Source organism: Dromiciops gliroides, chromosome 1 (assembly GCF_019393635.1).
Source record: "Dromiciops gliroides isolate mDroGli1 chromosome 1, mDroGli1.pri, whole genome shotgun sequence".
NCBI classification, from domain to species: domain Eukaryota; kingdom Metazoa; phylum Chordata; class Mammalia; order Microbiotheria; family Microbiotheriidae; genus Dromiciops; species Dromiciops gliroides.
In genome coordinates this window covers 175,154,169-175,178,294 of record NC_057861.1, presented here as the reverse complement: position 1 = coordinate 175,178,294, position 24,126 = coordinate 175,154,169, and the positions used below count along the sequence as shown (strand labels likewise).

Sequence of the window (24,126 nt, the reverse complement as noted above, 5' to 3'; positions counted from 1 at the left end):
CTGCGGTGTCTCCCCTCCCCTCCCTTCTGGATTTGGGATGTTTGCTTCCTTCAAAGCTGTCGCTAGGCAGCTGTCAAAAATCCAAGGCCATATTTCACTACCCTGAAACATCATCCTATAGCTCCACCAGTCTTTAAGGGGTTGGGCTTTCACCCTGGGGTGCAACCACCACACCCCAAAGACATATTGCAGAAAAGGCAACCTCCCCTAACAGTCAAGCTCAGCAAAACCTACTTCCATAAAGGGTGAAAGTTTGGGGTGGGGTGGGGGCAAACAGGGCGAGTAAAAATGACCCTAGCCACTACAAACCTGGCAAAGTCCAGCAAGCCTACCCACATAGTGATCTAACAGCGTTATCTGGTCCTTTCACCTGTTTCAAAACCTTATTTCCAACGTCAGGGTGCTTCCCACCTATCAAAGCTTATTCCTGGCTCCTCTCGCTAACGCTTCCCCGAAGTCCTCCGAGTGCCTTATTCCTGGGGTCTTTCTCTGCGCCCCTGCAGGCAGAGATCTCAAGCTAAGCATCCGGCAAATGCCAACCATGCACACACGAAGAGGAGCAAGGAAACACAAACAAACCTCCCCGTCTCTCGAGCCGCTCCCTCGCTTCCCTCTCGTACAAATGCCTGCACGGAAGACAACCCAGCACTCACCGTCCCGGGTGTCCTCCCCGCGACTGCAGTTGCTGCAAATGTGTTTAATCTCCTTGCCTATGTGGCAATGGATCACGAAGGATACATTGTTGTTAGGCGTGGGTTCCTTCAGGGGTTTCATCCTCATCAAATAAAAAGCTTTCTTTTTAGGTTTCTCCAAGCTCGGGTCTGGCCCCAAGCCCTGCCTGCAGCCCAGGGAAGGCAAAGCAAACATCCCAGGCTGCCCTGTGGGTGAGTGATGTGCCATCCGCTCACTCTCCGATGAGCGCTGATCTGTCACACGGGCAGGGACTCTCTCTCTCTCATACACACACCCCTTTCCCCCACCCACCAAGGGGTGTATGGCTCCAGTTTTAGCTATTAAACGGGAAGGTAGGGAGGAGGTGAAGGGGAAAACTGAGGGGTGGGGGCAGGGAGGAAGCACTAACAAAGTCTGAGTGACCTCTACAACCTATCTTAACCAATCTCCCAAATCTTAGCCGGAGATTGTCCCCAGGAAGTTGATTTCTTGAACCTACCTGAGGTGCTTCTCCCCTCCCTGGGTCTCAGATGCACAGATTTCTCTTACACTTCTCTCCTCCTCTTCCCAACTTAAGCATCTTCAGCAGCAAATCAGAGCTTGATCCTTTCTCCTCATCTCCAGCTAACTTTGCGTACTCCAGGCGCCCATCTCCCTCCCCTGATAAGTATCATCACCCAGTTCACTGCCATTATGAACCCTCGAGAGAGAAACAAGGTGCCCATGTAGCATCTTTGGAGGCAGAATAATCTACTATCCTCAAGCCAAATAACCAATGGCACATTGTTTCTACTCCTAGCAGGCAGACAAGTCATTTCAATATCACGGGCATTTTACTATATCACTGACACTCAGATCCAACCTGCAGCCCCATCTTCTGACAGGACCCAAGGTGCTAGGCTGTAGAGGAAGATAACTGTCAGCCCTTCTATTTTTTTTTTCAATAGTGTTACCCCTCCCCCCTTTAAAGTTAATATTTTCTTGCCTTTAATTGGGTTAATTGAAAACCCCTCGGGCTGTGCAGGCATCACTGATAAAGCTCAGCAATGATTAGTGACACAAAATTAAACTTCTAAATAGATGATAGATTCTTAAAATAAGGCAAATACATGGCTCACTAAAGAGGCATTGCTAATTTCTAGCTGAAAACAATAGCCTTTGCCCTCATTGTCTTTTCCATCAAAGCAGCTTCATCTAAAAGATTGCAATGTTCTTGCCAGTTTTTCAAGGTTAAATAGCCTTCTAGGGCAGGTTGGGCACAGTCTCATACCGAGATCTAGGGAGCATATCTAAAGGTGGTGTTCCATTGCTGCCCCCTCTCCCAAACCTGGAAAGTACAAACTATATAAGATACCCAACAGATTAAAAAGAACTAACTATGTAAAACCATAACTAGGGCAGGGTGATCAGAACTTTTTGCAGGGTGCCACAATTTTTAGGATTTTGCAAAGGCATTTGCAGTATTTCATCAACCAAAAAAAACTAAGTTTAGCAAAATAGGGAATAGGGATCAGACCTGTCTTTTTGTGATATAACAGATTCCCTCCACAATGAAAATCAGCACCTTTCCTTCAACTTAAACTCTTAAAAATTGTCTAGAACAAAGCTTCTTAAACTATGGGCTGAAACTGAATGTTGGGGGGGGGTCCCCTAAAATTTGGCAACAGTAAAAGGTTATGTATACCTATTTTATATAAAAGAAGCCTTGGAATAGAATACTGGGAGGTTAATCAAATGAATTGTCTAAGGTCACAGAGCCAATGTGTGTCAGATGCCAGTCTTGGATTGAGATCTTAGCTCAGAGATCATCTCTCTATCCAGTATTCATGCTGCCTTTCCATTAACAAGAATAATTTATTAAAATTGGAAACCATCAGATAACCCATTTCTATCTTTTCCTCTCCAAGGCCACCTCCAGGCAATCTCCACTGCTACCCTTCCAGGATTTACCAACGTAACTATTGAATTTGTTTCGAAAAGTTGATCTGAGGGTGTGCTGTGTTTCTTTCTTTTTTCTTTTTTTTTTTTTTTGCCCCAGTTCTACAAATATGTCTTCAGGGGTAGTTTCACCTATGCCTTCTTATTTTATTACTATTGTCTAGGTGTAAATTCTCACCTAGGTGTAAATACTATCACCTAGAAAATGCCTTGCCCAAATCATATTGATGGCATGGTCTAGTCTAATAGGAAAGCAACTACAAACTTTCATTACTACACATTCAGAGAAATGCTAATGACCAGATTTTCATGACCTACTGAAAAAGAAATTTGTGAACAATAAAAGAACTCTGGTCCTCCTCTCATACTCATGTACAATTTGACCTTAACCAACTCCTTTTGTGTAGGTATCAGGAGGCTGAATGACTTTTCACCTCTAGTCTCTATTACTAAACAAATACCTAATGACTTTTCAAACTAGCCACAGCTCAGTCTCCTTGTAGTTGGTTCTTGGCAGAATTATGTCACTTAACTCCTGGCTAATTATAAGCCTGAATTCAAGGATGGGGAAAGCCCTATTTGTCATGCAGCTTGAGCTATGCAGAGGCAGATTAAGGTCTTCTGGGGGCCGTAGGCACCTATAAATTTGGGGGACTGTGAAGTCTTTTATACTATTTCAATGTTCTTGTTTTAAAAAAGAAACTATGGTGTCATACCCAACAAAACTCCTTTAAAAAGGGAAAATGAGATTATTTTTCTATCATATTATTTTACATTTTAGTTTCTATTTTAAGTTAACAATTTAAAGAAGGCATTAATACTACTCTAATTTTATTTTTAGAATATAAGAACTGTTAAAAAAGAATATAAGAACTGGTAGAATATTAAAAACTAGATTCATAAAACCTAGAATTATTTGGATTATAAATTAAACTTAAAACAAATAATAAACAAACAAAATAAGCAAATAAAACAAAACAAAACATAGCAAAAGAATTTGTGAAAAATGTGACAGCTATTAAATTAAATGAAACAATCATATATTTTTTCATAACTTGGACTTCTACCCAAATAAGAGCAGAGAGAACTATGCAATGATCAGTAGTAAACTGGAGCCTAAATCTTTAGAAAATAGCACTGGGGTCAGCCTTGATGGGAGCTAGGAAGATCGCAGAGGCTAAGGAAACTTAATAATAGGAGTACATGCACTGTGCTGAGTTAGACTTCAAAAATAAGATATCAGTGGCAAATCTTCTGAAATGGCTGTATAAAGATGGTAGATAGAGATACCAGTAGGGCACATTCAGAAAAAGAAATAATTTCAAATGTGTACTACAAATCTATTACTTATGGAGTTTATTCTAATCTTGGGAGCTCCTAGTGACAAACTGAGAGTAACTATGGGGTAACCTGGCACCAGATATAAGCAGATGTTGCATAGTACTATGTTACAAATAATATATAAGTATTATCCTTCTCTTTTTACTGTCTTCCATTTAACAGATATATAAATATATGTATACATAAACATATGTATGTGTATATATATACATATACATACATATGTGTGTTGTATATTCTTAGCAATCAATAAAAATGCCCACTATGTGGTAGTCACTGTGCTAAGCACTGAGTATACAAATGTAAAGAATGAAATAATCTCTACTCTCAACAAATATATACAGAATAAACATAAACAGCACATTATATATATATATAAATATGTGTATACATATGTATTATATGAAGCCTTTTTTATTCAATATTTAATATAAAATTGTTCGAGAAGTTAAACACATATATATAAACAACATTGTACTAGTAATTTGTTTTTTGTGGGGCAATGAGGGTTAAGTGACTTGCCCAGGGTCACACAGCTAGTAAGTGTCAAGTGTCTGATGTCACATTTGAACTCAGGTCTTCCTGAATCCAGAGATGGTGCTTTATCCATTGTGCCACCTAGCTGCCCCTGACTAGTAAATGTTTAACAATCAGGCTTTCCAGAAAAAAAAAGTGTATGGACTTAAAAGTTTCATATGTATTACTAACATTTTAAGTATGGACAACCAAGAAATCAAAGCAAACCCTGATTTGTAATGATTGCAAGTTTCTGAGGTGTTCACATGGAAAGTTCTGAATCTGACTAAACCACTGAGTGATTCCTTGTTCAGCTTCAGTTGTTGAATAATAATCCTGAGTTTTTGAAAAGACAAAACAGGCTTCGTAAATAAGAAGAGGTCAGGTCAGGAGAATGGAGGGAGAGAGAGGAGGGGGGGAGAGGGAGAGGGAGAAGGAGAAGGAGAGAGAATCTTCATGAAAAACCACATGTTATATATATATATATATATATATATATATATATATATATATATATATATATATATATATATATATATATAATATCACATCAATGTTATTGCTCTGAGTTTGAAGCAACTGCTAGATTCATAGCCTCCAATCTCTCTGCTTGAATTTAGGGAGGATTATGTGTAGTTTCAAGAAGGAAGAAACACTTTGTTCTGTTGTTAGAAGGGAGGGTCAATTGGGTATCTTGAAGTCAAAAGGTAGTTTAGATGCCATTTAATGTCATCAACCTCCTTACCTAACTTTTTATATAGGCTTTTTATTTTTTTAATTGTTTTAAAATTTTTAATTGTTTTTTTTTGTTACCTAACTTAATCAAACAACCAAAGAGCATATATTTTGTGCCTGCTATGTGCTAGACATTGGGAATAGAAATACAAAGAAAAGTTTAAATTTTATTCTTCTGTCCATCCTTTCTGAAACATCTGACAAGCAATGGATCAAGAGATTCAGTATTTCCTCAACATCTTTTGGGTACTGAAATACTTTTCTCCCTTAAAGGCCTATTTCTGGTGCAATGTGGCTTTGAGCGAAGGCATAATACAGAGGCTTCCCTGGATTTAAAGTCAAAGGACTTGAATTTGAATCTGGTTTTGTCCTTACTAGTTTAGAGACCTTGGGTAAATCACTTAATATTTTCAGTCCTCATTTTCTTTAGTGACTATAAAATAAGGGTTTGGACTGATGCCTTCTAAGTTCTATGAACTTCAATCTCTAAATCTATGAAAGTTCCACTCTAACTCTCCTTTATACTTCTTGTTGTTCAGTTGTGCCCACCTTGATATGACACCATGGACTTGTCCATGGGGTTTTCTTGGTAAAGACACTGGAGTTGTTTACCATTTCCTTCCCCACTGTGTCCCCATTTTACTGATGAGGAACTGAGGCAAATAGGGGTTAAGTGACTTGTCCAGGGTCACATAGCTAGTAAGTGTCTAGGGTCACATTTGAACTCAGGTCTTCCTGAGTGCTCTATCCACTACACTACCTAGCTGCTCTGGATATGACTACATATCATATTAATTTATATATATATATATATATATATATGTATCACCCTTTCCATTAGATTATGAGATCTCTGATGGCAGCATGTGTCATTTTCTACCTCTATATCCACAATGCCTAGCATAATTCCTAGCATATAGTTGGTGCTTAATAGATGCTTATTAGAGTTGGGTACCTTTCTGTCCTTTTTATAATTTTCCTGGTTGCCAGCTCTTAACAGGATCAATATCAGAGGAAAAAGAAAGCCCTCCCAGGTCTTGTCTCCTAACATGCAGGTACCATGTGTACTTAGCATATAGGCTTCCCTTAAACCATCTGCCAACACTCTTCTACTATAACAAGCCAATGGCATTCAATGCCAAGATCGCCTTATAAAGAATCTGCATTTGCCTCAGCCCATAAGACAAAAATATGTTCAATTATGGTCTACATAATTATGGCTAGAGCCTGCTGTTGCTGCTGCTAATCAAACTCCTTGCACAGATAATGGAAGAAAATTAGCATACTGCAGTATTCCTAGAGGGAAAAAAAATGTGGTCTTTTTTGGCTTTTATAAAAAGAAAAATAAAGCAGAAGGGACAGACAACAGCAGCCATTGATGAAACACTATGAGACTCCAGAGGGAGGCAATGTTTGGGCGTCACATGCTGGGATGTCGCACCTGCTTGCTCTGCAACACCTTCTGAAACCTACCAGGAATCTGGGGCTGTCTCCTCCTGCAGGTGCACAGGGTTTGGAATTCTTCACCTAGGATACTGGGCAGTTGCCGTAGACATACATATTGAGGATCAACTAAATGAGTGCTATGAAGAGGTATGAATGACATTTGACATGATTCTTTCCTTCTGGGAGCTTAAAAAGTATTAAAAGAGAAGAGGAACATATGTGTAGGATATCTATGGGCGATACATCAGGGTAGAACCCTTAGCTGAAAACCATATACCTAGTATAGTGTCTTGCACATGGTAGACCTTTAAGTAGATGCAGTTAGGTAGTATAGTGGATAGAGCACTGGTTCTGAAGTTAGGAAGACCTGAATTCAAATCCAACCTCAGACATTTACTAGCTGTGTGACCCTGGGCAAGTCACTTAACCCTGTTTGCCTCAGTTTCCTCATCTGCAAAATGAGCTGGTGAAGGAAATGGTGAACCACTCTAGTACCTCTGTCAAGAAAACCCCAAATGGGGTCAAGAAGATGTAGACACAACTAAAAAAAGGACTGAACAGCAACAACACTATGAGAAGTACAGAGTTACATGTCTAAGCTTTTGGAGAAGTCTGTAGGATGGTGGGGATTCTGGAGTGATTAAAAATAGGGAGCTACTTAGGGAAACTGTAAGGATGAAGGTGAGTTTTAAGCAATATTTTGAAGTTGAGAAAATAAGTTATTTGGCAGAAAGCAAAATTAGAGAGGGCAAGGTGAGGTCAGAGACTGGAGAAAGTAATGACTGTGCCAGGCAATAATCAGTATTATTTGGCTATATCAGAGAATTCAGGCTGGGTGTTTCAGAAGAAAATAGAGTTATCAAGGAATGTGGCTAGAATTTATTGTTGTTCAGTCATGTCCAACTCTATATGACCCTATAGACTTTGTTCACAGACTTTGCTTAGAAAAGATACTGGAGTGGTTTGCTATTTCCTTCTCCACTGTGTCCCCACTTGACAGATGAGGAAACTGAGGCAAACAGGGTTAAATGACTTGCCCAGGGTTACACAGCTACTGAGTGTCTGAGGCTGGGTTTGAACTTAAATCTCCCTGATTCCTGGTCTGGTGCTCTATCTACTGTACCACCCAGCTGCTAGCTATAACTTGTATCAGTGTTTAAAATACTAAAGATGATCTTGGGTAAGATAGGAGAGGCAATAGTTACACTTGTTAGACCTGGATTTTGTTCTTGACTCTGTGACCTTGAGATGATGGGCATTTAACTCCAATCAATCAATTATCAATGATCCACCATCCTATTGATTAAGCTTAAAGTCAAAACCAAGAATTTAAATCAGGAAATGACTCTGGAGTGCTTTGAGATCCAATAGGAAATCCTCTAAAGGGACACAAATATGATTATTAAATTCAGCCAGAATCAAACTACAACTAAATTCCAAGATGTGCCTAAGGAATTCAATAGTTCTCAAAACTATAGTATATAATACACTGAATTGTTTCCAGAATTTTTTTTAATCCATTTCTTATCCTGATATTTTTTTTTTCCTTTTCTGTAAATTTACATCTGATGCATTGAACTTCCCCCTCCCTCCAGGATTTGCCTAGCTTCCCACTTATATCTTTACAGTGAATACCCCAAGTTTGGAGTATTAAAAAATAAAGCATCATATAGATTAGGGGCATCATGTTATAGTGGGCTTGAAGTCAGGACAACCTGGGTTCAAGTCCTGTCTCTTACTTACATTGCCTTTGTGAACTTAGGCAAGTCATTTAACATCCCTAGGAAACATGTAAAGACTGAATTACATGTTTTACATAATTGCACATGTATAACCCATATCTAATTGCATACTGGCTCGGGGAGGAGGGGGAGGGAGGGGAGGAGGCATAAAACTTGGAACTCAAAACTATAAATAAAAATGTTTATTATTAAAAATAAAATATAATATAAAAAGACTAAATTATACATACTTTGCTATCTGCCTATCGAGAAAAGGACACATCTACTTCCCTCTCACTCTATAACAAAATTATCTGTAAAGGATAGAGTCTAGCTATTCAGACTTATTTATAGGCAGGGAAAACCTCTGAAACCTAACTGTGAAATCTAGGAATTGTAGTTCTGGACAAAGAATGTTATTTTCTCCCTATTCTGAAAGGGAGATTCTTGTAGGGGGTTGTGCATAGAGTTTCTGGGATGGGAGGAAACTCAGCCAAAGCAGCTGAGAATTTAGGTTCAAAATTGGAGTAGAACAATCATGGTGCAGTGGCACAATGGGTGTGAGAGAGAAACAGAGAGACAGAGAGACAGAGACAGAACCAGACAGAGACAGAGAGACCCTTGACACTTGTAATCATTTTGCACTGCAAGTTCATGGACTCTGTAGAGTCTGGCCATTTCAGGCTTGCTTCCAGTAGCCATGGCCACCGTTTATTAGTCAAAACCTGAGAAGAGTGTAGTGTAATGCACTTAAGCTGCTGGCTATTGTCACTCTTGAGATCAGCAAAAGGATAATGAAAGTTGAACTTCCTCTGGTGTCTCTAACTGTCAGAATCTCCATACACAATTGTTTTCTCTACTATAAAGTATATGCACTGAATTGTTGCCAAAAATTTTTCTTTTATACATTTTGTACTAATATTTTTTTCTTTTCTGCAAGTTTAAATCCATTTGCCTTGAACCTCCCTCCCTTCAGGCGTTTTCTAGCCACCCACTCACGTCTTAACAATAAATACACTGCTCCCTCCCAATTTGGAGTATTAAAAAAGACATGACATGGATTAGGGACAGTATGGCTTAGTGGCCTAGTATAAATAAAAATTTGTCCACATAAAGGCTCTGTGACTTACATCTGTTAATTGAATACAGGGGATTGTAGTGGTAGAAGCCAGTGGATAAACTTGCAAATATACAGCACTAAACAGGACAGAGGTTTTGAAATTTGCTCCAAAACAGTAAAGATATTTTCCCCCTTCATTGAGGTCTGAGCTGAATAAGAGAGAAACTTCCAATTTTTTCTTCTATAAATAATTCTTTTGTGCTACTAAATGACAGAGATAAAGAAAGCATGTGATTTTTGATGTTCATCTCTAAGCTACTGAGTCTCAATAAGTGAGCTATTTCAGGCAGTATTAAGTAATAATTATCTGATCTCTAGATTTTAAGGGGCAAAGTAGAGGCATGAATGAAGGGAAAGTCATACCCCTTTTCCAGTCCAGTGAGATGAGAGGTATAGTCTTGGAAAAATGCCAAATTCCTCTAGGGCTAGTTCAAATTTCAAAGGTGAAAGGAAAAGAACTTTTAGTTTCTCTCATATAGCCAAACCCTGCCTAATAGTGCCATCTGTTGGTACATGGATACTCACATAACACTCTTTTTACTAGGATTTTTTTCCCAATAGTTGTGTAAATAATTGAGCATAAAAATGAGGGATGATATGGCACAGTAGAAAGAACACCCAGTCTCAATACTGGTTGCTGGCTTTTGTACTGATACTTGTTGACACTTAGCAGAAGTTATTTAATCCCTCTGAACGTCATTTTCCTTGTCTGTGAAATAGAGACAATCATATTTGTACTACCTATTTCAAAAAGTTATTAGTGCTAAAAGCAACCTCAGAGAACATAGCCCAACGCCCTCATTTTACAGATTAAGGAAACCAAGGCCTGTAGAGGTTATGTGATTTGCTCAAGGCAATTCATGTATTAAATTCTAACTCTAGAATTCAGGATATTGTAAGGCAATGGTTTTGAAAGTCTTAAAGAACAAAACACATGGCAGATAATGTTACTAACATAAACCCTTACCTAGAAGGTTAGAATAGAATGTCTTTTTGGGGGGTGGGGTTGGGGCAATGAGGGTTAAGTGACTTGCCCAGGGTCACACAGCTATACACAGTTAGTGTAAAGGGCTATAATTCTAGCTAGTCTGTCTAAAATATCTAATGAGTGGTCGCCAATAAATTATAAGCTTTAGCAAGAATTTAGACTTTTAAGCATTTATTAAGGAGAATAAGAATTTGGTAAAGAGAGAGAGAAAGGCCTAGATTCATCTATATATTAAAGGGAGAGTGCATTTCTCACTCCCCTTTCCACCAGAGTCCTGATGAAAGAAAGTGAGAGAGCCAGCCTCGCCCCTTCTTCCTCCCACAAGCAAACATCACTTCCAGACACCAAATAAAAGCTCCATGGCCTTGCCCTCAGAGGCCTTCTCCTCATGGTAGAGCTTTCCTACAGTAAGTCTCCAGCAGGTGTCATCACTCCAATTGTTACATTATTAAGTGTCAAATGTCTAAGCCTGGATTTGAACTCAGGTCTTCTTGAATCCAGGGCCAATGCTTTATCCACTGCGACGCCTAGCTGCCCTGTAGAATAGAATGTCTTAATGTTTAATGAGTTGTTTTTTCTTTTAAAAAGTACCAATACAGCACGACATTGGCAAAAAAATTTCTGTGGTGCATATATTGACTTTAGTCTGCCACTCAGAAGGTAATCTGGATGCAAAGATTACTGCTATTATTTATGATGTTGTTGTGTTTCTGACAATGTGCTGTAAGACTAAGTGAGACCCATCTCTTGCACATTAGACTACATATAAGGATTAAGGAGGGGGTACTAATATTTCATTGCACACAAAAGTAAAACAAAAACACCCTGTACAATGGTATTGAGTATGAGCTCAATGGAAATTGGTGCTGAAGAAGAGAGGCACAAAATACACAAATGGACTTCTCTACCTTTTTTTTCAAAGGCTAAGGGTGGTGGGGATGGAGTGATATACGTGTATAGAACACTGCATAGATACAGTCAGACTGTGTTGATTTGTTGATTAGTCTGTTCCTCCTCTTTCCAATTATTTTTTATTCTTTGTAAATAGGAACTACACACTGCATAAAGGTGGAAATGAAGGTGATATTAGGAAAGATTTTAAAAATGTAAACAAGCAAAAAGAACCCCAAATGAAATATAAGTGTTTGTTGAATGAAAATATGCAGTATTCTGAATACTTAGTAGTTATCTATTGGTGTGTATCATTGTGTCATATAACCTTCCATTATATTATCCTTTAAGCTGTGCCTTGGGAACTACTACAATGACCCAGTAAATGGGTAGAAGGCTTTGGGGTGCAGGGAAGGGAATCTTGTCTTTACCTTTCATCAGTTTCTTTTTTCTAAGAATTGCTCTTCTCTGCTTCACACTTTTGGCATCAAGGCCTTGAATGGATGAGACTGGGTAAATGTGGAGATGCCCTACTTTATACTTCTATTTAAAAATTCTATTATGTTCTGTTGAAAAGTCCTTTTTAAAAAGTTATTTTCTAGTACAGCTGAGATTTTTATATGACTCCAAAAGCCCTTTAACACAAAGCACTTTTGTAGTTAATCTCTGGCTTGCTTCAGAATGTGGACCTCAGAGTCAGTCCAGTAAAACCCTCTGCGTTCCTAAAAACTAAATATGTCTGGCAGCTCTTCAGGAAGTTGTAACCAGAAGACATTTGATCATGTTTTCAGAGCCATGCATGGTTAGATTTTCTGCATGCATTCTTAGTGAAACTTAGTTTGTTATGAAGAGAAGACTTCACCTTGATTACTCTCCTTACCCTGTTATTTGTAACAGTAATAAACATGGCACAGCTTGCTTTTTCTCCTTCCTCTTAATTAGACTTTCCATACCACTGGCATGCCCAGGATTATTCTGTCTTTTTTTTCTTCTTTTTCTTTAGAGGACCCCCAGTGCTATTTTAGGACAACAGCATATGGCATCATAAAACATGACGAAAAAGGTTACATGGCTAAAGTTATAGGATGTGGATGCTTTGCTTGCCCTGCTGAGAACAGCTGTTGCTGAAAGTGAATGAGATAAAAATAGGAAACTGACTTTATCCTATACATTGGCCAGTCCTTGTCCTATTGATCTTTAATGATACTTGCAAGTATAAAATATGAGTACATATTTGGTTAACTTAAGGACTATGTGTGTGTGTGGGGGGGATAAAATAAAAAGTATTCAGCCTGGCACTTGTTTTCTCAACAATCATTTCCAAACTACTTTTCCAGCCTTATTTCCCATTAGTCCTCTTTGAATATCTGACCTTCTGGGTAAGTTGGGCAATCAACTGTTCCTCCATATCAACATTCCATTTCCTGCTTATGTGTATTTGCTTAAGCCATTCCATAGGACAAGAACAGACTTCCTCAATATCTCTGTCTTTTGGGAATTTTATCTTCCTTCAAGGGTCGCTTTGGGGGCTACCTCTTTAATGAAGTTTGCATTAATCCCTCCAATTGTTAGTACTCTCTCCTTCAAATAACCTTGTGCCCACTTATTACTATACATGCAATCTTCTTCCCTTCTCATCAAAGTAGAGTGTAAGATCCTTGAGGGCAGGGATTGTCTTGCTTTAGCCTTTGTTTACCAGGCTTCCTAGCCCAATGACTGTATATATTTATTAAGAAATGTTGAAATTGGCACAGTGGATAGACCACCAGCCCTGAGTTCAGAAGGACCTGAGTTCAAATCTGTCCTCAGATGCTTGACACTTACTAGCTGTGTGACACTGGGCAAGTCACTTAACCCCAATTGCCTCACAAAAAAGAAATGTTGAATTGAACTGATCATCATCAGACTGTTAAATGTGTCATGACTATATATAACAAAAATCAGTAGTAGTTGGTAGTGAAATTGAAGACAGAATGACATTGAATGTCTGCATAGGGCTGGTACTAAGAGAAAGCTAATAGGATGATGTAACTTTGGCAACAATTTCAGGCTGGCCATTTTGCCAAGTATAAAATGTATCTATAAATGCCACATTACAAGGGATTGTGATCATTTCTTGACATCAAGCTGTGTGTGGGCAGTTGTGGGTAGACTGAAATGGGGAAACTATTAATGGGTATTACAGCTATGTGAAAAGTACAACATCTGCAACTCTTACCTTCAAGAAAAGTGAGATAGTATTCACTCACTAAGGAAAAACATAATCAGCTATGAGAGGCAATATGGTATGTTAAGAAGGTGCCCTGTTGGGGCAGCTAGGTGGCACAGTGGATAAAGCACTGGCCCAGGATCCAGGAGGACCTTAGTTCAAATCTGATCTCAGACACTTGAAACTTACTAGCTGTGTGACTCTAGGCAAGTCACTTAACCCTCATTGCCCTGCAAAAAAAAAGAAGGTGCCCTGAATTTGTCAGAAAATCTATGAGAGTTCTAACACTTGATGAAGGGTAAGTTATTCTCTGAGTAGCTCTCTGAGGCTTACTTTTGTTTATAAAATATGAATTATAGTAATTGGACTATCTTCCTCCTAGAGTTATTATGAGGGAAGAGCACCGTCAACCTGAAAGTAACACAAAACTGTGAAAAGGGAAAAACCAAGCTGTGTATCTGGGTTTCTACTATTCTCGAATTTAGTCTTTCAGCCAAGCTATCATCTCATCTTATATCTGTAAAGACAACCTTGGGTCTTATTGATGGCCTAGAAAGGAACAATGATTATGGGTCTAATCTTCATCAATAAGAAGGAACCATGTGCTGAAGTAGAAATTATGGAAACATTGAGGGGAAATGAGCACTCCATATTAAAATAAGTTTTACTCTATGTTTTTGGAGAGCAGATTTCAATGAGTTCCAAGAAAATATAAGGTAGAATGTCATTGACTGAAATATTTTGAAGGAAATGTATCTAGGAGTGGTGGGACATCCCAAAGAATGACATTTTGAAGAAAGAAAAATAAAGTTTTGATGAGGAAGAAAAAAGACCAATGTGAATGCACAAGGAATTAACCAAACAATGTAGATGTTTAAAAGTGGATAGATAGATAGATAGATAGATAGATAGATAGATAGATAGATAGATAGATAGATAGATGATGGAAGCAAGGGCAAATAATAGAGTAATTTAATTTAATTCAAGAAACCTTTAAAAAGTACCCACTATGTGCATGGCTTTGTGCTAGGTACTGAAGATACAAAAGCAAAATTAGATAGTCTTTTTCATTAAGAAGTTTACATTCAACTGGAAGGCTATAACATGTAACACAGATAAGGAAATACAAAATATAGTCAAAGTAAAGTGAAGTTGGAATATGCTTAAGGCATGGGGATTACCTGTGCAAAAGGTGGTTGTGGGATGGAATTCCAAAATGGTGCACTGTGTATAAGGAATAGCTATCAGGCCAGTTGAGCTGGAATGGAGAATACATGGAAGGTATTCAAAATTGACTTATATTTTGGAAAATAAAATTCTATTAAAAAATTTTTTTAAAATTGAGTAGAATACAAAAGTACAGCATGGCCTGTAAGAATAATACGAAAACATGGCAGAGCCTGGAAGAATATCATGGGGAACAATAGAACGCAAAATAAAACACTGAGGTTAGTGAGGAATGTTAAGGACAACAAAAGGTTCTTTTTTCTTACTGAGAAAATGGTGAAAGATTAAAGAAAGGATAACACCTGGTGGTGCTCAAGGTGAATAGGATAATGATAAAAGCTGATGGAGGGAAGACAGGGCTGCCTAATCCTTGTTTTGCTCCTCTTTTCTCCCCCAAAGAGAATAATCTTAATACTGGAAAATGCAAATCAAAATGGTTTATAGGATGTTTAACAATCAAGAAGAATAGGGAGATAGTATAAGAATATCTGTACTAGTTAAAGTCAAATCGCTGGGTCCAAGAAACTTCATCCCAGTATAAGAACTAGAAGTAGAGATTGTTGGTCTCCTGCCAATGATATTTAAAAGTCTATAGAGAATGGGTAAGATATTTTAGCATGACGGAAATACAAATGTTGTTCTGATTAAAAAGAAAACCTCAGCACTTGTAATGTTAATATGTTAATGTTAACTAATAGTTTTATTAACACATTAGATAATATGTTAATAAGCTTACAGGGGGCATGTTAATACTTTTTGGATATTAGAATCAACTAAATTTTAAAAACCTGGTGTTTCCTAAGCCAATTGTGAGTTCCATATGTGAGAAAATTATTAATAATAGGGTTTTTGGGGGACCCAAGGACCCACCCTCCAACTTGGGGCCTTGCTGGTTTCTCAGAGCCAGCTAGGGTCAGTAGAGTTGGAGATCAGACTGACTCAAACACTCAGTAGACAACAGAGATTAAAACCACACCTATTTGAAAGCCTTTCCCCTCAGAGGGTCTGTCCTTTGGACTGTGACCTCAGCATGTACTGCTCATTTTAACATGGAAAACCCTCAAGTCCAATAAACCAATAGATCTGATTGATGCTAGCCAATTAGCTTTGAGCAGTGTGTAAGGGCCACCTCTGTTCCAGACTGCAGGAAGGTTAGAGCTCTCTTGGCTGGGACTCCAGAGAATGCAGCCACATGGCAACCATCTTTCTCTATCTAGGTATGTAGGAATTCTGAACTTTGGGAGCCATGTGCTCACTCTCTGTGGTAATGGGGATTTTCTACTTGCTGTAAATGCAGTCAACTCTTTTTTCCCCCTCAGGGCAATGAGGTGAAGTGACTTGCCTGGGATCATACAGCTAGTAAGAGTCAAGTGTCTGAGGAAGGATTTGAATTCAGTTCTCCTGAATCCAGGGCCAGTGCTTTATCCATTTCACCACCTAACTGCACCCCCCGAAATCTTTACTAATAATTTTCTGATTTACTAATAAGCATTTAATAAATGCTTAATGCCAAAATTGGTACAATAGCTTCTAATTTATAAATAGCAATATATTAGAAACCCCAGCTAAGTTCCCCAATAGCTTAGAATAGAGACAGACACCCCCAATATATTTCAAATGACACACCATAAGATATTTCACACACAATTTGGGAATATTACCCATCAAACAATCTCTCCTGGAAAGGCTGTGTGTCACATCTAAAAATGCCTTTAATCTTGGCCATAGCATCATCACTAATGGAGATGACTTTTTGCCCTATGTATCAGGAAATTAAATTTTAGACATGCAATTAATTATAGGAGATATGTCCACTGCCCTGCAAAAGTGCTTTGTGCTTTAAACTTTTCCCCAGATTTAGTAAATGTATCTGCAGTAGGAGATTTCCTCCAACTGTTGTATATATGTAAAATAGGCCTCTGCTATTTTCTTGGGAATAAACATTGGGACCTTCCAAGTAAACCAAGGGAACCTGTATCTTATGCCTCATTGTATAAAATGGCAGCTTGCCAGAGTCAGGAAAGAACTTAGTGCAGCTGGAGTTTTTTTTCCCATTAAGTAAGATGTGAAGTATTGGTGCTAAAAGAGATGAGCATCATATTTTGTGAATTTACCTGGAGATATAGCAGCTTATAGCAGAAAGCACACTGGAGTTGGAATCAGGAAAACCTGCAATTGAGTCTGTCTCTGACACCTACTGGTTGTGTGATCATGACCAAATTATTTTAACCTCTTGAAACACATTTTCCCTCCCTGGAAAATGGGAGCATCACTTCACTCACAATTGTCGTGGGGTTTTTTTGGTTGTTGTTTTGGGGTTTTTTGCAGGGCAATGAGGGTTAAATGACTTGCCCAGGTTCACACAGCTAGTAAGTGTCAAGTGTCTGAGGCCAGATTTGAACTCAAGTCCTCTTGAATCCAGGGCTGCTGCTTTATCCACTGTGCCATCCAGCTGCACCCTTTTATGGTGGGGAGTTTTTTTGTTTTTTTCTCTCACAATTGTTGTAAAGGTCAAATGAGATAATGCAAACAAAGAGCCTTGCAGACCTTAAAATGCCATAAGATGTCAGCTATTATTATTAAAACTCAATTGACTGTCAAAAAATAAGGAAGAAAGATGGGTGGTCCAGGAGGAAAAATGATTCATTATATGGGGATGCCAAAATATTAAAATATGAATTGGTAAATAAGTCTGATATTGGTAAATAATTACCTCAAAGACCCAACACCTAGAACAGATTAAATGCTTAACAAAAACTTTCTGATTGATTGTGTTTTGGTTAGCAATAGCAAGAGAAATAAATAAATTTATCTGAACTACAAAAAAAAATCTGATTTTAAAGCTTAGATTGATTTTTAGATGCCAGTGAAGAAAGGAGGCAACTAAATGGTTCAGTGGATTAGAGTGCTGGGCTTGGAGTCAGGAAGACCTGAATTAAAACCTGACCTCAGACATGTAACTAGTTGTGTGACTCTGGACAAGTCACTTACCCTCTGTTTGCTTTAATCCACCGGAGAAGGAAATAGCAAACCAGTCCACTCTCTTTGCCAAGAAAACTCCATGGATAGTACTAGAATGATATGGTCCACATATCACAAAGAGTCACAAAGAGTTCGACATCACTGAACAACAGTGAAGGAAACCCATCTCTTATAAGGTGCTTAGTAATAAATGCTTATTGAAACTATTGTTCTTTCTACTCTTATTTCATATTAATAGCTTGTAAATTAGCAACATGTTCTTTGGTGCTAATGATACTTTGAAGGAACTGAATGGAGGGATTCATCAGAGAACATCACAAGTATTTAAAGCAGAGTAGTAAGAAAGCCAGGGGACCAATGGACAATTTTCCAATAGAACAATCTAAAAATTTGGTTTCCCTCTTCCAGATGGTGATTTGAAATATTGTTTTTGAACCAAAGCAAATAAAGAAGACAGGAAAGTTTAATGCTTTTATTCTGATTAATGTAAAAACCTTATTATCTGGCTCATCATCCTCTAGATATCCTACAACTTATCGATAGTGAATCCAACTTAGCCCCTAGAATTGAATTCTGTTCTACAGATAAGCTCTTCTCAGGAAAGAATACAAAGGCAATAGAACCCCCATCCCTCTGGACACTCATAATTCTACTAGATTTAGGTAAGATCTTAGATAGCCACATGGTTTAGTTACATACTGAATTTGGATTCAGGTTACCCAGATTCATATTCCATTTCTGTCACTAGCTACATGACCATGAACAGTCACTGCTACCTAAGGGGTTTTTTTTTTTTGGATCCCTGTTTTGTATGTGTCAGCTATCCCTCCCAGCTTTATGTAATACTTAAAATTGGTAAGCCTAAAATCTATGCATTCATCTAAGCCATTGATCAAAATATCAGACCCAGGCCTAAGAGATATTAACAAGCTATCTCCGTCCCAGTTGACATTGATCATTACGCATAACTCTGGGTTCTTTCTGTTAATCAGTGGTAAAACTCCACCAAATGTACTATCATCCAGCCTACAACTCTCCATCTTTGTCAAGAGGATAGCAAGGAAAATTTTTTCAACTGACTTGCTGAAATCCATAAATGCTACTTTTTGTCTGTGATATTCCTTTGATCTACTAATCTAGAGCCATGTAGGTGGCATGGAGTATTGACCCTGGAGTCCAGAAGCCCTGAGTTCATATCCAGCCTCAAATCATTGCTAGCTGTGTGACCTTGAGCAAGTAATTTGACCTATCTGCCTCAGTTTCATTATCTATAAAATGAGGACAACAATAGCACCTACCTCCCAGGATTCTTGTGAGAATCAAATGAGATAATAGTCACAAAAGCACCTAGCACAGTGTCTGGCATACAGTAGGCACTCAATTAATATTTATTTTTGCTATTATTATTATTTATAATTCATTTAATAGGTATTGTAACTATAATAATAATACCAATATGATTCAATGTTAATATTATAAATCATCACCAATTTATTGATATTAATAGTCTATAAATAATAATTATTTATATTAAATTTTTTATCAGTAAAGTAAATTATGTTAGAAATTATATTACTTGTTTTTAATAAACCCGTGCTGGCTCATAGTGATTACCTCTTTCCTAAGTTCTGAGAAATGATATTGTCAATAACCACTTCTATATTTTAATTACCTATTTATATGCTATTGTTTTAGCTTCAATTATCTTCTCATGATTTCCCCTCCTATACCTAGAATAACTTCTCAATTCTCAATTTAATTTGTCACAACTTTTCTTCTCTGAAGGTTTCATTAAGAATGATTTCTAGAAAACCAAGCTGAGTCAACTTGCATGAAAAGATAATGCTTTTCAAAGTAAGTAGCACTAAGTTATCACTATTTTATAGTTACTTGAGATACATACAATCTGAGAAGGTTATATTGAGGAGGGAAAAAAACATAAGGAACTGATTAAGTTGAAAGATGAAAATGGGAATCCAGTTAAATGCAATAGCTTTTGGTAAACATTTAAGCTTTGAAGACACCCAACCTATATTCAGTACTTCTACTTTGGTTGTGATTTGACTTCTATTAAAAAGTTCCTCACAATTTGGCATTTCCAAAATCAACCAATGAGTAAGTTAGCCAAAAATATGATCTCTAACACTCCTTCTAGATCTAATAGCCTATCTAGAATTCCACAAACATGATGTGGACCACAATAGGAACTGAGAAAGTGGAAATACTGTGAAATAAAGGCAGTTCTTAGTTAACTCAAATGGAATCTCATTACACTGTCCATGGTTCTTAAGTTCTTAAATTTCTCTCTCTCTCTCTCTCTCTCTCTCTCTCTCTCTCTCTCTCTCTCTCTCTCTCTCTCTCTCTCTCTCTCCCCCTCTCCCTCTCCCTCTCCCTCTCCCTCCCTCCCTCCGTCCTTTAAATTATTAAAAACTGTGTGTAAATTAAATAATTAAAGCTAAATTCCTATTGTATAAATACCACAAGTCCTAAATATAGCTTCTGACTATCTAAGTATGCAATACATTGAAACGAGAGAAGAGCCTTTTGACAATTTAATTAGCATCTTTCCAAGTCTCTTTCTATAAAATACAGGGGTACCTCTAAATGGCAGAGAACTTTTTTTAGTTTGTTTCTAGTCTGAAGAGGGTATACCCTGATTCCTCCCTTATTCTCTGTGACTAGCATTTACAAAGTGTATAGGATGGAGTTTAGAAATCAGAAAGAGGAGGTTAAGGCTTTGGTACCTTCCTTAGTCTCTTTTATTCTTTTACTTTTCCTCATGTAAGGCTAAGGTTCATAAACCATCAAGGCCAATCCATGTGTTGGCAGTGGATATATGTAGCAGGGAAGAGCAAAGACTGTTTTCCATATTTATAGGCCTCAAAAGCAATCAACAAAAGAAGTGCCAAGAGAGTTTGAAGACATATTTCTACAATCAATTACATATATGGATTCCAATCTGAAAGCTGCTCAGCATTTTATAACATCTGTTGTTCAGGAATGTTTTTATAAGCCAAGATCCTGATCTAGCTTTCAGTAAAGTGTGTTTAGAGGATGTCTTTCATATGAAGGAGATTTTTTCCAAAGTATATCAGATTAAAATAAATCTATTCAATGCTCATGTTTTTTCCCCTGTGTGTTGCTTATTAACAAAGACACTCAAAATCTCAATAAGGGCTTCTTGCCTTGTGCACAGAGCTATTCCTTCTTTTCCATGAGACAATGGATGGTTGCTCATCTATCATTGAAAAGTTCCAAATGCATTTGTGTTGTGACTAACAGAATGAGATGCAGGATTGACCCTTTGTCACAGGGTTAAAGAAAGAATATTTTAAAGAGTGAAAGTATTTGTATATATATACATGTATACAGTATAGATATGTGTATTTATATATGTACATATAGGTATATATGGAAGTGTGTCACATTCACTGTCTACAATACTTGTATAATATTAGCAAAATCAAGAAATGAGCATGACAGTAACCTGACTCCAGTCTGTGTTCCTCACCTTATACATCACTTCCTTTCCAGCTTTCTATGTATGATCCATTCAAACTTTGTACTAACTCCACACTCAGTGCACTCCATCTTCTTTAACACTGGCTCTTCTCCATTCCTCAATTACACTCCCTCCCTGCTCTGCATTTTGGAAGTGTTGGCTTCCTTCAAGAAAGGAATAGTTCAAGTGATGCCATCTACACAAAGCTTTTCCTGATCTTCCCTCCCCCCTGCCAGTTGCTAGTACCCCTGCAAGTATTTGTATTTTGTATATGTTTTTAATGAACATGTTGTCTATGCTGATAGAATATAAACTCCCTGAGGGCAGGGACTGTTTCATTTGTAGTCTTATATCTGTAGCATCTGGCAGAAGACCTAGAACATAGAAGGGATGCTTGTTGGTAGGTTTTATATATCAATGTCCTCCTTTAGAAAATTTTCTCTGCTGTAAATCTTTTAGTCATTTCATTAAATGAAACACTCATGGTTTCCAAGAGAATTCTCAGAACTTTGGCATCCTATCCTCAAATAATTTAAAATATTTTACTGCTTTTAGAATAATAGCAACAACCTCCTAGGGTTATTTTGAAGAACAGATTAAATAATATTTGTAAGGCTCTTTGCAGACCTTAAAACAATATATAAATGCTAGAAAATAACGATAATAATGATGATTCTTATAATAATAATAATAATAATAATAATAATAATAATAATAATAATAATAATAATAATAATAATAATAATAATAATAATAATAGCAATACCCATGTTGCCTTGGATACAAACTTCAGGCTTCTTTCTGGTCTGGAAGATGTGATAAAATACAAGGCAAAGCATTTTTAGATCAGTAGCAGGTCTTAAAAAATGTTACTCAGTGGGCCATTCAAAAGTAGAAAGTGCATGGGAGCTCTGCATTTGAATTATACTTCATATTCATAATGTTTTGGCATCTCAATTACATAGAAGAGTATTTGGTTCTGAAAATGTCAAAGCACTTTGAGAATATAATCTCATTTGATTTGTATGACCCTGCATGAGTTGGTCAATAAGCATTTATTGTAGGACCTCAGTTTCTCCATTTGTAAAATAAAGAAGCTGTATTAGATGACCTCTAAGGTACCTTCTAACTCCAGTAGTGTATGATCCTTGCATGTTCCTCACAACAAAGCTGTGAGATAGTTAGGGCATGTATTGTATTATTGTTCCCATTTTAGAGATGAAGATGCAGAGACTGAAAAGTAAATGATTTACCAAAAGTCCCATAGCAGGTTGCTGGCAGAGCCAGGATTAGAAGGCTGTACTTCTCATTACTAGTGCCAGTCTTACTAAACCACATTACCTTCCCTATATCACCACTGGATTCTAGTCTAGTGACTGAGGCTCTCTGAGTTGGTGGAAAATAGGAAAAATTAAGCTTTCTTCAAAATGGGACTGTAAATTCCTCAGAATAAAATAGGGTGTGAAGGGGGTTGCTGAAGTGTTTTTCTTGATTACCTGATGGGCACCTATCCCCTCATTGTGTACCACTCCCAACAGCATTAATGAGGATTACAAGAAAGGATCTAAAGGAAAACTGCTTGTTAACAATTCATTATAAATATTTAATATGGTATCCAGAAACTTTTCATACATTTTATAAATCCTCCCCTGGATAATTGGTAATTTATGCAATGTAGTCTCTTGATGTGTAATAATGTTTTATGTAAAGATGATTTTTGAATGAAAGCTACAGAATGTAGATCATTCATGATAGTTCTTTTGCCTACTGGGAAGTTCTAAAGTAAATGTTGCCAGTGTTTCTGAGGTCCCCTCACCCCCAAGCAACATGAATTGCAAGTTGATTCAGAAGCATTTAAATGCGCTTATTTTAATTCACATTTTTTCAGGTGGCTTACATGGTTGCTGGTTTGATTCCTGTAAAAGTCATCTAACTGTTCTCTGTTCAATGGCCTGAACCACAAACCTTGGTCAGAGATATGGAAAATATGTATTACTTATTATGGGCCAATAGTAGATAGGAATTTATGGGGATAAATATCCAGAGAAGGAAGGTATCTTTCTGATCATCTGGTTGAATCCCTTTTTGCTTTATAGATGACAAAATTGAGGCTTGAAGGAAAAAAAGTGATTTATGTAAGGATGTGACAGGATTAAACAGCAGTTACAATTAAAATTCAGTCCCTCTGGCCTCTTTCCTTTGTGCTACCCTACTTCTATATTCATGTTTATTTTCAATTTTAAACATTCTTAGAACAATAAAAGGGTCTCTCTAATAACTTCTTTTTGTTGTTCAGGTGTTTTCAGTCATGTTTGACTCTTTGTGACCATATTGGGGTTTTCTTGGCAAAGATACTAAAGTGGTTTGTCATTGCCTTTTCTAGCTCATTTTACAGATGAGGAAACTGGGACAGTTAGGTGGCTCTGCAGTGGATAAAGTGCTGGGCCTGAAGTTGGGAAGAATCATTTTCTTGAGTTCAAATCTGGCCTCAGACACTTAGTAGCTCTGTGATCCTAGGCAAGTCACTTAATCCTGTTTGCCTCAGTTTTCTCATCTGTAAAATAAGCTGGAGAAGAAAATGTAAAACCACTCCAGTATCTTTACCAAGAAAACCCCATATAGGATCATGAAGAGCCAGGCACAACTGAAAAACTGAGGTAAACAGGGTTAAGTGACTTGCCCAGCGTCAGACAATAAGTGTCTGAGGCTAGATTTGAACTCAGGAAGATAAGTCTTCCTGACTCCAGGCCCAGCACTCTATCCACTGTGCCACCTACCTGCCCCTATAACTTCTTTAATAGGGATTAATTAGTGCCTTTAGGTAAACTCTCTGAGAAA

General features: G+C 37.5%; 1 protein-coding gene across 9 annotated transcripts in view; it reads right to left on the bottom strand.

Moving 5' to 3' along the window:
- PHACTR1 (phosphatase and actin regulator 1) overlaps positions 1-24,126 on the bottom strand; it is a 690,544-nt gene that overhangs the window by 318,651 nt on the left and 347,767 nt on the right. For 2 of the 9 annotated variants that reach the window (XM_043963310.1, XM_043963342.1), the window contains exon 1: positions 654-918. The exons of 5 other annotated variants lie outside the window; for them this stretch is intronic. In XM_043963310.1, coding sequence (XP_043819245.1) covers positions 654-900 — 247 coding nt within the window. In that variant the 5' untranslated portion in view covers positions 901-918. 2 more of the 9 variants (XM_043963379.1, XM_043963371.1) reach the window with 2 other exon arrangements.